This window comes from Martes martes (genome assembly GCF_963455335.1).
Source record: "Martes martes genome assembly, chromosome: 3".
Classification (NCBI taxonomy): Eukaryota; Metazoa; Chordata; class Mammalia; order Carnivora; family Mustelidae; genus Martes; species Martes martes.
In genome coordinates, this window is record NC_137890.1 from 130347916 (window position 1) to 130361144 (window position 13229).

Consider the following 13229-nt stretch of genomic DNA (forward strand, 5'->3'; position numbering starts at 1 on the left):
GTCTTAAAGGTTCTTAATTGGTCTGAGCAGGACATTTAAAAACCTAAAATTGTAGCCAGCATGTTATATATGCATCTTATATTTTTTCTGAGAAAATTCAGAGCTTTTTTCAGATTATCAGAGCCATTCTTTCTCTTTTGAGGTTAAGACCCCACTCTAGACCTAGGTTTCCTCCTGGCAATTTGTCAGCAATTTGGGAAAGAGTTAACTAGTGACACGTGGCAGGCCCCCTGGGATGTGGCTGCTTGAATCAACTGGCCTTTCATAAGCAAGGAAATATGAGGGAAGGAACACAGATTAGCACCTTTGTTAAAAGAAGACAACTCTTTGTCAACATGATACATCTATTTCACTCTAATTATGAATATTGGTAATGTTTTAACAAAGGGTGAGTCGATGTTTTTATTTGATATGTATTATTCCCTGTTACATACACGGCAGACACCTTGCATACACATTAACTATCAAAATAACCTGGAATTGAGTCTGCCCATTTTTTACCATTTAAATCGCTCAAAAGTAATAATATGTGACTAAAAATCTAATACAGAATTAGCAATCTTTAAAACTATGATAAAATTACTATCAAGAATGATTTAGGAGGGACCCTAAAAGCGGTGAAATGCATTGAAGGCTATGATGGTCCCATCAGTTTGCAATTATAGTGTTCTTCGAATCTACTCTCTACCAATGTCAGGTATAACTTGTAATTCAACACCCATCACTCTGAAGTCCCTAATGCTGTGAATCCCAGGATCCTGTCTTCCAAAGGATTCCACATTCTTTTGATTATGACTATGTTTTACATGACCCTGAAAGGGCAAATAACATTCAATATTCAATCTAATATCCTCTTAGGCCATGAATGCATTTTCAGTGCCATGATCTGTATTAAAAGCTAAGCTTTCAACAGACCAAAATAATTGTCCAGAAATCCCTGAACTAGATTCTATATTTCAAGGAACAAATACTGGAGAAGTGACAAGTCAAATGATGATCATGACATGACAGAAGGTAAGTTCTCAAGAAAAAGAAAAACCCTTCTGGAGCTGGTGGTATAGAGCTTGGAGAGCTTGAGAGAACAAGATTGGAGTGACAGTGCTCCCTCTTGAGGGGTTCTAAGTAAGGACACAGTTCTCACAGAAACTTCAATTTCCTATGACCCTCTTTTCTCTTATAAATTTAAGGGGAGACCTCCTCATAGGAAGCTCATGCCAATGAAGAGGTGTCCGTGTTGAATGGAAATGGTAGTAGGGCAGGGTGAGGCTCACCAAGGCTGGGATTTTAACAGTTCCTTATAGCTCATTCATGACTTACAGAAGATTCAGAACTTTATGGTCCATTTGAGGACAGGGACAAGACTAGAGTTTGAATGACAAGGACAAAGAGAGTAAGGACCTCATGATAAAAAGGAGTATCAGGGACCAAGGACATGGGCAGATACCAAAGCCAGATAATACAGGGACTTAGGTTCACACACAATTCAAGGCCCCTGTCCTCACTGCTATAGCTTTACATTAGCATCTGTTGTACACAGATCCAGATGCCATCCAGGATGAAGGGAAGAGGAAGAGGAAAGAAAAGTTTCTACAAATACTGACTCTTTATCCCCATGACTTAGCTTTGACCTGGACTGTGAAAATGGAATATAAATAGTAGAATTTGCCCCTTTCCAAAGCAGTCACCCAGTTGGACTAAGTTTAATAGAATAAATTAAGATCAGTTGTCTCCTCTAGGCGGGCTAGGGGCTCAAGAACAAAGTTGAGTTCAGTTATTGAAAAGAAAGTTACCACTTTGTTCTCAATAGTTTGTGACGGTCCAGTTTATAACCCATTACTCAATACAACACAGTCTTTGACCTCAAAAAGCTCACCACAGACACTCATAGACACATGAGTAATGAAGGCATGGCACAAGGAAGTAGAGGTATGCCTAGGGAATGTGGTGGCACCAAGAGGGAATGGTGGCCTCTACTGAGACAAGGTGAAGAGAAGACAGTCTGTGAAATCTTCTTAGAGGATGCAACATTTACAATGAATTTAAAGGACAAATGAGTTTAATGGATAAGAAGGGGAAGGGCACCTATGAATTCTAATAATCAGCTACTCTTGGACAAAGAGTACCAGATTCCTAGGGCAGGGAGATGGGGAAGGAAGGTGGGAAACACAAAATGACAAGTGTGCCCTGCTAATGAGTACAGGCTTTATTACTGCGCACACATCTATTATAACACCATAATATATCATTAGGTAGGAAGGGTAAACAAATCAGCAGGTTTTAGGCAAGAGGTCTCTATTCAGATTTATAGTCTAGAAAGACCTGGGCAGCAGACTAGAGAGTGGACAGAACAGGAAGACAACAGAAGCTGACACCTGCTAGGAGGTGTTCAAGCAATCAAGAAAGGGAGGGTCTAAAAGTCAAGAGTCATGAAGATGAAGATTCAGGGACAGATATAGGAGGCTTTTATGAGATAGAACCTGCTATCATTTCTGGCCAACTGGATGTACACGGTGAAGGAGAGCCTAGGGATCTTGTGAGAGTAAAGGAAAAATCAATAAAGTTCTTTGATCCTCCAAAGCCAAAGTGATAAGGGAGCAAAAGGCAGGCTGAGAGCAAAGCACAAGCCAACACCCCACACCCCCACCCCTGTGGTAGATATATGACATTCCTCAGGCACTCCTGGCTGCCCTAGAACAAAGGAAAGAGAGAAACATATGGTTAACTGATAGAGATCATGATCATGCAGGACAGGAGTCTCCATCAGTTTGCAACTGTCTTGATGATTTACAAGGAAAAAACCAAACTCCAGAACCTACAGACTCAATATCCTGAGGTCCTAACATTACCCTCCCCTTCATAGAGTAGAAAATTTTATATAATCAGTCACACCTCACAACCCCAGTGCAGCTCTTTCTGCCCACGGGTCCTGTCTCTGTGCTTTAATAAAACACCACCTTTTTGCACCAAAAACGTCTCAAAAATTCTTTCTTGGCCATTGGCTCTGAACCCTACCACTTCAAACCACATCAAAACAGTAATAGGAATGCAAGGCACTATAACACCTTCAAACAGAGCCTCTCCTGAGCCTGGCTCCTGTCTCCGGGAAGCACATGGTTTGTTGAACTCCAAGTGCGCTGTTAAAATTCTACCAAGAGAAAATTTAAATTAAATGCTGGGTGATGATCCAAGCTAACTCAACCCTGGAATTTTCCTCCAAAATGTCATTTTAGTCTCTCATGCCCTACTTTAACTGTAGCCACTTCTACAACAAACACAGTCTATTCAGCGATATTTTATATAGGTAGCCAACTTACAAACTTTCTTCATAGCCCTAGAACGTGTGAAGAGATTAAGAGCAGCCATTTCCATAGCAGGATCAAAACAGAGCTGTGGATTTAAAAACAACAAAAGGATCCTACTTGGTAGGTGCCTTTTGTTCACTAAATGTCACAATTTAAGAGCTGTGTCACTTCCTGTGATTCACAGAAACACAAAATTAAACTGCTCATGGTCCCTTTAGGGGAAGCTGTCCTGTGAAATTGAAAAGCCCCCCAGTATAATTTAAAATTTTTAAAATTTCTGTAACCTATGGGTTACAGAAAAGGACCTTGGGTCCTCTGTACAAAAAAGGAAAGCAGGGACACGCTGACAATTATCTTCCCAGTGTAAATGCTCGGTGAAATGAAATGAACATTTTAAAAGCATGACAAGAAATTACATTTAAATGCAGCACATAAACAGTCCCCTTAGAATTCTAAGAAGGCAACCAAGCCTCCTGCCCCACCCCTGAAGGTTGGCGCCTGCAGCCCTTCCTTCCCACCCACTCTGCCTGCCATCAGAGTCAAAAACAGAGGTGTGTCTCCATCCCTGCTTACTTCCCTACGGCCTCAGCATTCAGGAAATGTGGCAGCTGGATGCATCTAGAATTTAATGAGCATTTTGCTCCAAACCAAGAAAAATAGAAAAATCATTTATGTACCACATCTATTTTCTAAAACAGCGTTGAATATTGATTCAATCACAGTATGTGCATTTGCTAAGATGGCCATAATTTCAAGCAATAAAATGTTCCTTGCTCAATAAGCCATCAACTTTCCTCCATGTTATTAAAGAATGGCCCATGCAGTACAATCACCAGAACTTCACTCTAGTCAAAGCTCCAACTTTAAAGTAGATTCTGTACTGGCATGTTAATTTGACCCAGTCAAATTGCAGAATTAAGAGGAATTTCTTTTCGGTGTCTTTTTGTTCAGTGGATTTTATCCTTCAAGGGTGTTGGGCTCAATAGGGAGCATAAAGCAAAAGTCAAGAATCATCAAAATTACTCAGTAAGATGCCTTAGTGAGTAAGGAAAGGGTTAAGGTATAGGCAGGGTGAGATAGCAGGCCCTGACTCCCCTGACACTGCTCAGGCAAGGGGCTTACATGACCAGGCTCACAGAAATTCCAAATTCGGAGAAATGCTGAGGGGTACAAAACCAGAGATAAGGGCACAAACCAGACCACCTGGCCCTGAATGTTAGCAAGTAATTTTTTTTTTTGGCAGCTACACTGTAATCACAGGAAATGACAAGGGTGTTATCAACAGTCCTTGCTCAAACCAACAGGGCACAAGAATCTCAAGGTCACAAGCTTCCCAGTTAGTTCTCAATAAAAGACTGCCACTAAAACCCCACAGTGGCAACCCATTTGGGACCGCTCTGACTCGAGAGCTTTTTTTTCTGTTTCTGCTCTCACCTTCACTTAATAAACTTTCACTTTGGGGCACCTGGGTGGCTCAGTCCATTAAGCATCTGCTTTCAGCTCAGGTCATGATCTCGGGCTCCTGGTATTGACCCCGGAGTCAGGCTCCCAGCTCAGCAGGAGCCTGCTGAGCTGTCTCCCTATGCGTCCTTCCCCCTCATGCTCTTTCTCATGGTCATTTACTCTCTCTCTCTCTCTCTCTCAAATTAAAAATAAATAAGTAAATAAACTTTCACTTCACTTCACCCTCTTGTATCCACAAGATTCATTCTTTGACTCCATAAGGCAAGAACCCTGCAGCCCTGTGACATTAGGAAGCACTGCGCTGGTGCAGTCCTCCTCTCAATAAAGCCAGAACAACAGATTTTTTCCGGCACACCGTTGGAGCAGATTGTATTTATTTTGCTGATACCAGGTGAAGTCAATGGCTTGCACTACAAGAATGAAAACTGTGTCACTTGCAACCTAGAGTTCCAGTCAGAGTGGGGAGGTAGGTGGGTCCTGAGACTCCCACCTCCCATCTCATCTTTCCCCAGGACACTTGCTTATGGGGGGGGGGGGCAGAATCCCTCCCACTCCTCAGCTTCTCTCTCTTGCTTTTGCTGAGGACACACAATACACATACATAGGCTGTAACACTACTGTATTTCAAAGTTCCTCCCTTCTCCACTCCCAAGGGTCCTATAGCTTCCTCCTCCCCCAAGCAACCCAGTGACTCTCGTTCTAGAACCCTGCGAGAGGCCGCCATCCGAAGCAGTGCTTGCTAACCATCTATGGCCAACCAAAACATACTTGTCCTATTATCCAAACCCTCAGAGCCCTACTACAATCCTGATTTGTTAACGCGATAAACTTGGTTCATGTCACTGTATCAGCGGGTGAAAATGGTTTAAAGTATGACACTTGCAGTGATAATCAGCCCATACCAGACTTCCTAGGGCCTTAAAGAAAAGCAAAAACTGGACAAAGATGTCTCCCCTCACTTCAGCCTAGCTTAGTTAACTTATACACAGATCTGATAGAAAAAACCAGATTTTTTAAAAAAGCTAATTATTTTATCAGGTTTTATAAATATTTCACTTTACAGACTCACTTATGTTCTTTAAACTTCAAACCATTTAAGATGAACATGTGATTCATGCTGAAATTAATAGTTTCTATCTGCCAAACATTTTACACTAAAAGGCAAAAAGAGAAAATGTAGTTTATACTTTAGCACCGCACTAAGTATTTTTTCTAAGTATTATGTTTTTCTTAAAGGTCTAAATTCTTATATTCCATTTAGGTGAGAGATAATAGGACTTACAGATTTTTAAAATTTAATATTTAGATTAAAACTTATTCACAAATTTTCCAAAACATTATTATGTGTGTCTTTTCTCCACACCTTTCTGATACAGTAGGTGTGTGTTGACTTTCTGCTAACAATTAGTAATGAATTTCAGAAATGATATTTTTATTTGCTTTTGTTTTCAGAGTTGTGGTGATTTAAGGGGGTTATTAATAACATTTTCCTATCCTCCAGAATTGCTCTATAGAATAGCTTCTCCCTGGTCCTTTCATTTCATTCAGCAAGGGAAGAGCAAAAGTGACATAAATTTAATCTCAGTATATATAATGAGATGAGCAATATTAAACAGACCATAAATTTGTTGTGTAAAGCTGCCTAAAAAATTGCAGATAAAGCAAAATGGTCAGGGTGCTATGTAGACCCTCACGGTCTTTCCGCTGCCTGGGGGGGGAGGGGGTGTCCAGGAGCTGCTTTGATCACAGCCAGAGAGGCGGAGTCTGTGTTCCCAGGACCCAAAAGGCAGTGCCACAGGCTGTAGCAAAACGTGATGGGAGAAAAATTCTCAAGTGTGGCTCTCCAACCAGTTCTGCCACAGGTAATTCCTTATGTAACCACAGGCATGTCACTCTTTCCCTGAGCTTCTGTTCTCCAACTGAATACCAGGGGACTGACCTAAAGAAAAGCCAAGGTTCCAGCCAGTTCTAGGAGCCTAAGAGTCCCTTTTCTTATAAGCATATTATAGGTACTGGACACACCTAACCACCCAGCAGCCTGGCAAAGATGGCCCATTCCAGGAATAAAAAAACAAAACAAAACAAACAAACAAAAAAAACCCAAAAACTAAGGACATCTGGTTCTCCACACTACCAACTCTGGCATCGGCCAAAACAACTTGCAAAAGGCATACATATCAGCATATTGTATTGCTGAGATTTGAATAATTCAGTATCTCAAGGCAGCCTCATTAACTGCCTTTTGTCACCCTGAAAAAAACTAGGAACAGTCTGCAGGGGAGCAATTGCATGAGCTTTATTAGTTCATAGTTCTGGGCTCCTTCTCATCTTTCAAGACCATGTCCAGCCCTTTTAAGCTGCCTTGCCAATGCCTGAGGGGCTGATATTCAGTCACTCCTCATCAGGAAGAGCATTTATTCTTAGGGGGCCACAGGTACGAGCAGCCCATCTGCCTGCCTGGTCACATCAAGGGGAGGCCCCTTTTAAGGCCTCAGAAAATTCCTGGAAATTCCAGTCCTCCATATTTGAATAGAGAGCGTTAATCAGTCAGCAAGTAAAAACGAACTGAAACTAAGATTTCTTGGTCACTGTTCTTCCATTATGAAATTGCAACAAGGTTTGAAACATGGAGATCCTTAAGAGCTGAAGAAGAATATAATCAGAGACCCTAGAAACAATACTTCGCATGTCCCAAGAAAAGCTGGATTTTAAAAATTAATGTTATTCTAGAGCTCATCAGCGGATAAAATATATATTCTCAGGGTGGGGGTAGGGAATAATAAAATCCAAAAGAAGATACTATAAGAATATATTCTATAACAACCAGCCAACCAAATAGACAAAGATGATCTCTGAAAACCAAAACCCCTTACATATTTATATTCTGAGAAAGGCAATTGATTTGACAGAAATGTTCAAACTGGTTTCCCTGAAGATTACCCCAAATGAATATAACAAATGAATTCCCCGTACACAGTTGCCATGGCAGCCAGTAATATATTGTTCCATGCCCAGGCCCTCTCAGAGCCAAGCAAAAGATTGGGACAAGAAGCTAAAGATGTATTGAGACCCGACCTCTTGTTTTAGTGCTTCTCTCTTAAGCTTTCACATATGTGCTTGTGCTCCTGGATTGCATATGTGAAGTCAGGCACAGAGGTATGTCTGTTCAGAGGAGTGGAATCCAGAACAAATCAAGGTGGCCCTAGTGAGCACAAGGCAACAGACCTATCCTAATATACTAATTTCATATATTGCCATTATTATGTCTTTCCCATTTTAGGTCTCACAGGGAATGGAGCTGTAGGGACCGACTCTTTTGCACCCAGATACACACATTCATTACTATTAATAAAAAAGAAAAAGGCAGGATTATATGCGTGTATACAGTGTATACATTATATGTGTGTATACAGTGTGTATACATTATATGTGTGTATACAGTGTATACAGTGTATACACATTATATGTGTATACAGTGGTGCTCTTCCCAGATTCCTTCTTCAGAGCACATGCTGCCAGGAAGACTGCCTGCTCCCTGTTCCCAGCTCCCAGCTCCTGGCAGTACCACTCACCAGGAACTTCCCCCAGCTACAGGGAACTGCTTCCACTTAGGTAACACCCCTCCCAAGGCAGCACCACAGCTGTGACTGGCTGGTGCAGAGATACAATTCAGAACCGCTCTGCCATAGCATCCCAGCTCTCCATCTCCCGGAGAATGCGCAGCAGCCTCTTGCAACTACATTATCATTCCATGTCTCCCTTGCCCAGTCCTGCCTTCCTCACTTCCACCCAGGTCTAGCTGCTGTAAGAACTCTCCAATAAACCTGGCACATGTGACACTCAGAGTCTGTTTGAAGGGAACATAATCTAAGCTAAAGATTAATGAACATGAATGGGCTAATCCAGATTTGCCAAGCCAAATAAACCTTGGGTTAGCAATTTTTGAAAATGAGTTGCAATCAATTGGAACATGTTTTCTGTGAAACGTTCCCAGTTTAAGGAAAAAAATAGCCTTTTCCAACTGCATTCCTGTATTCACTCTGGATGAGAAGAAATTATTAAACTTCTGAAGCAGAGAAACATGAACATTTTTAACAACCTACCTATAAGAACTGCGGAGGAGAAAGTCACATCTGTAAGGTACTTGTGACACACAGGAGGGACCAACTCCTCACATGAGTATCTTACACTCTTTAGGCAACAATGCATCTGCTTGTCCCTGGTGCTCTGTTTAAATGGATGGTTACCCAACGGGACCTCTTACCTCCAGGACCAGCCACAGCTGTCCTCCCACACAGTGATCCGCTTTGTAAAACATCCCATAAAATTTTACAACATTGGGATGATTCGGAAGAAACTGCAAAATGTTGTATTCTGCTTCAATCTCTTCATCCATATCCTATACAGAGTAAAAAATGCATGTTGGATTAAGTCTAACATCTGAGGAAGGGTACGGGTATGATATAATTTAATAAAGCATATTTATTCTATATTTTTAATGTCATCATTACTGTATCTTGAAAATAGCTAACAATAGGCATTCACATTCAAATAAAAGCTTCTAATTTTTACATCAATAAAATGTCCTTATTACATCCTTTCTTCTTTAATAACACTATTAAAAATATCTATTTTTATTTTAAAATGTCTGAATTTCCAAAGCAGTTAAGGAGAAGTAGCTTGAAGGGACCCAACTCAGTTTAGAACACCTTATAACCTCACTGTGCAAGACAGCTTCCAGCATTACAAGGTGTTCAGTGCTCTGAAAGAAGATGAATGAATGCCACAAGTCTAGACCATCCTGCAACTTAGAAAGAGACTAGACTCTGTATAAGGGAGTGAGAAACATAACCCTTTCCAAGAAAATAACTTTTGAAGAACTCAGAGGGTCAAAACCAAAACAACAGTAAAATGGATAAGAAACAGAAATTCAAAGAATTTTTTAACTCCAAATGGAGTCCCCTCATTCAGATAAGCTGACAAATCATGACTCATTTTGAATTTCATGCCAGTTTTCATGAAAATCATAACTAAAACCAGGAAAGAAGTTGAAAGCTTAATGTGTATGAATTATATTGTGGTTGCAATTTACTTCCATTACTTACACTGATTGGATCCAAAATTTTTACTGCGGCCAGGCTCCCATCTCTCTTGTTGGTTACCTTGTAGACCTTGCCATAGGTGCCTTTACCTATGGTCTCTATAATTTCCCAGGTATCAGTGGGATCTGGAAGCGATTCAAGTCCAAGCATTGTGGGGTTATAATGAAACAATCCATACAGATGTTTCCTGATGGGGAAAAAAGTTTGTTATGTGCAACAGATCACAGGATTGGGGGCAGTGGGCTTTCAAAACAAGAATATTCTTTAAAAAAAAAAAAAGGATTTTATTTTATTTGAGAGACAGAGATTGAGGGAGCATGAGCAGAGGAATGCGCAGAGGGAAAGAGAGAAGCAGACTTCCCGCTGAGCAAGGACCGCCCCAACCGTAGGGCTGGATCCAGAACCCTGAGATCATGACCTGAGCCGAAGTCAGAAGCTTAACCCACTAACCCACCCAGGCGCCCATCGGAACAAGAATATTCTTATTTCTTAATTAGCAACATTATGGTACTTTTTCTTTTTTATTTTCCCCTTTTAAGTAGATTACAAAAAAAGTATTTGAAGCCTTCGTAAGTAATGGGGGTAGAAAGTGGAGGAGTGGGCAACATGACTCTGATATATCTTTTAAAACAATGATTATAAATGATAAGATTATATAACCCCTACAGGAAGGAGCCAAAGGGCCAAAACGGTTGCTACTGGGGGAAGAGTCTGAAAGCTAAAGGTCTAAGATCTTCGTGCTCAGGTTCTGGTAACCACAAGTAGGCCTTCCTGATGGTCACTGGACTCCAGTCTCCAACCTCTATGTGCAAAGTCTAGACTGCTATGAAGGAGGATCTGGTGCCTCTACCCACTGCTGACCAGGTTTTGGGTCCTGTGAGGATTAGTTAAGCTCAGATTCTATCTATACAGCAATAGCCTAGTGTGGGAACCACACTGAGTACTTAACCAGGAGCTGCAAACTCACTTTGCCTATTTAATAAGAACACAGCCCTCTGGAGTTCAAGTACTTTCAAGCTTCCAGCAGGAAGCTTGACAGGCAAATTAAGTCATCTAGGACTAATCCCATGAAAAAAGCCTTTTTTCAGTTGCTTAACTTCAGTTGCTCCCTGAAGAAGGGTCTCAAACCTGGTCTGTTTCTAATTGCAGGGGAGGGGCCAATCCGGCTCCAACAACAAGAGTCTCAGCATCCAATCCCCACACAGTGGCCTGGTAGCCATCCACTGTGAGCACTTCTGCCTCATCCTGGACATCCCAATTTGCACTTCTAATTCTGATTATTTTCTATACTGCATCCTCCCAAGGTGCAGCCTTCTAACCTGGCACAAGAAACCAGTTTTCATCCCTACCCTTTATAACAGGGGCATTTCAAAGATAATGAAAACCATCACCAAAACAAAATAAAATCCCAGTGAATATGGGGTTGATGCCGGAAAGAACCTGTCTTTTCAGATCTCACCTGGCAGGCACACCAAGTTTCCAAAGGAGCCTACAATCAGCACCTCAAGAGCCCAGGCAAAGTTGACCCTGGGCTGAGGAACTGACCCCAAAACACTGGCTGGACCCCAAACAACTCCTGCCTTTCATCTGCTCATTTCAAGATTCCAATAAATTCCAGCCTTTTCTCCTGGCCAGTGTTTTACAAAAAATCTTTCTTACCACATGTTTCACTATTTTTGCCATCTGTACAGTACCTATGCTATTAGTTATTAAATATGTTTAATATTTTTTATTGGATGATTACACTTGAAACAATAAAGAGTTATTCAAAAGTTCAGCCAGATACTGCTATCCGCGCTTGCACTTTCAAAATAAAAAGGCGGGGGGAGACAGATCATCAAATAATGGAAGAGAATTACAGACAAGCACAAAGTATTCCTTAACATCATCAGAAAAAAAAATGAGCAAGGAAATAAATTTGTCTCTATTTGTTTCTATGTGTTTGAGATCCCCCAAACTTCTCAACACCTTGAGAACTGTTCCAGGCCTAGCTTCTACAACAGCAAAAAGTTGGACCAGCCAGGAGTACTGGTCAAGGCCAGACAGGCTCAGGGGGTACTGGGTAGTGAAATGTGCTTCCTGGAGAGAAGAATCTGGCCCATCAGCTAGATGGACTCACTTTATACTTGCCAGTGTAGTCTCTCCCCCACTAGCCGGCACACTCACATGTGCTGACAGTATCCTGACAGTAGTGTCAGGTTCAGTGTCCTGACAGTAGTGCTCAAGTCAAATTGTCTGCATGATCCTGGCCCTTCCTGACCAACCCTGAGACGTGAACTGGCTACTCATCTCTCTGTACCTTGGTTTCTTCATCTGCATCATGGAACTGCTGCTGTTGGTGATGCGACCCACTTCACAGAGTTGCTATTGGGATTTGGAGATGGAGTAAGAATAAAGTGAGCATAAAGAGAGCCCAGAGAGGGCAGCTGCCATCATAAAAGAATAGTACCAAGTTCTGCTTCCGAATTGGCAAGGCTTAATGGTTTCCTGTTTTGTTTTATCTCACTTTTAGCCATGAACTAAATGAGAACCAAATTAGTTTTACTCCAATCAGTTAATAGTTTCAGACAAAAGGCTGGAATTTGGTGTGTGCAAATGAAATTAAATCACAGAATGTGGCATCAGGAGAGGACTCTAGAGGCCACTGAATCAAGTGGTTTTCTAATGATTTGGGGCCACAAAACCCTTTTGTTAAATTCAATCTCACTTAGGATGCTGATGTTGAAGCTGAAAGCAGCAGCACAGGTCTGGCTGAGGCAGGCTGGGGACCCCTGTGCCCCCATGGGAGACATGTAGGGTGACTAACTATCCTGGTTCACCTAGGACTGCTTTAGCACTGAAAATACTATGTCCTGGGAAGCCTTTCAGAACTGGGAAAACTGAGATAGTCTCTGAAGCCCCCTCAGAGCATTATTAAAAAAAAACCCAAAACACTGTTCAAGCATCCCCACTTCACCCCCTTACTCCCTGTTATATACTAAATTGTATCCCCCCCAAATTTATATGTTGAAGTCCTAACCTCCAGTACGTCCAAATACGACTATATTTGGAGATTTCTTTACAGAGGTAATTAAGGGAAAATGAGGTCATATGCAGAGCACTAATCCAATATGACTGGTATCCTTATAAGAGATTAGGACACAGACATACACAGAAAGAAGACCATGTGAAGACCTAGAGGGAAGATGGTCATACACAAGCCAAGGAGAGAGACAGAAAGATCTTGCCAATGCCTTTATCTCAGACTTCAGCCTCCAGAACTGTGAGGAAATTCTGTTGTTTGAGCCACTCAGTCTGGGGAATTTTGTTATAGCAGCCCTAGCAAACTAGTGCACTCCCATTTTATAGATGAAGAAAATGA

At 41.5% G+C, this 13229-nt stretch overlaps 1 protein-coding gene across 1 annotated transcript in view; it reads right to left on the minus strand.

The window, feature by feature from the left end:
• Positions 1–10018, minus strand: part of MYO3B (myosin IIIB) — a gene marked incomplete at both ends in the record, with an annotated part of 377682 nt that extends 367664 nt beyond the window's left edge. Inside the window, 2 exons of the mRNA XM_080799209.1 lie at positions 9031–9165; positions 9872–10018. Coding sequence (XP_080655335.1) covers positions 9031–9165; positions 9872–10018 — 282 coding nt within the window. The remainder of the gene's footprint in view (positions 1–9030; positions 9166–9871) is intronic.
• Positions 10019–13229: the final 3211 nt, after the last annotated feature.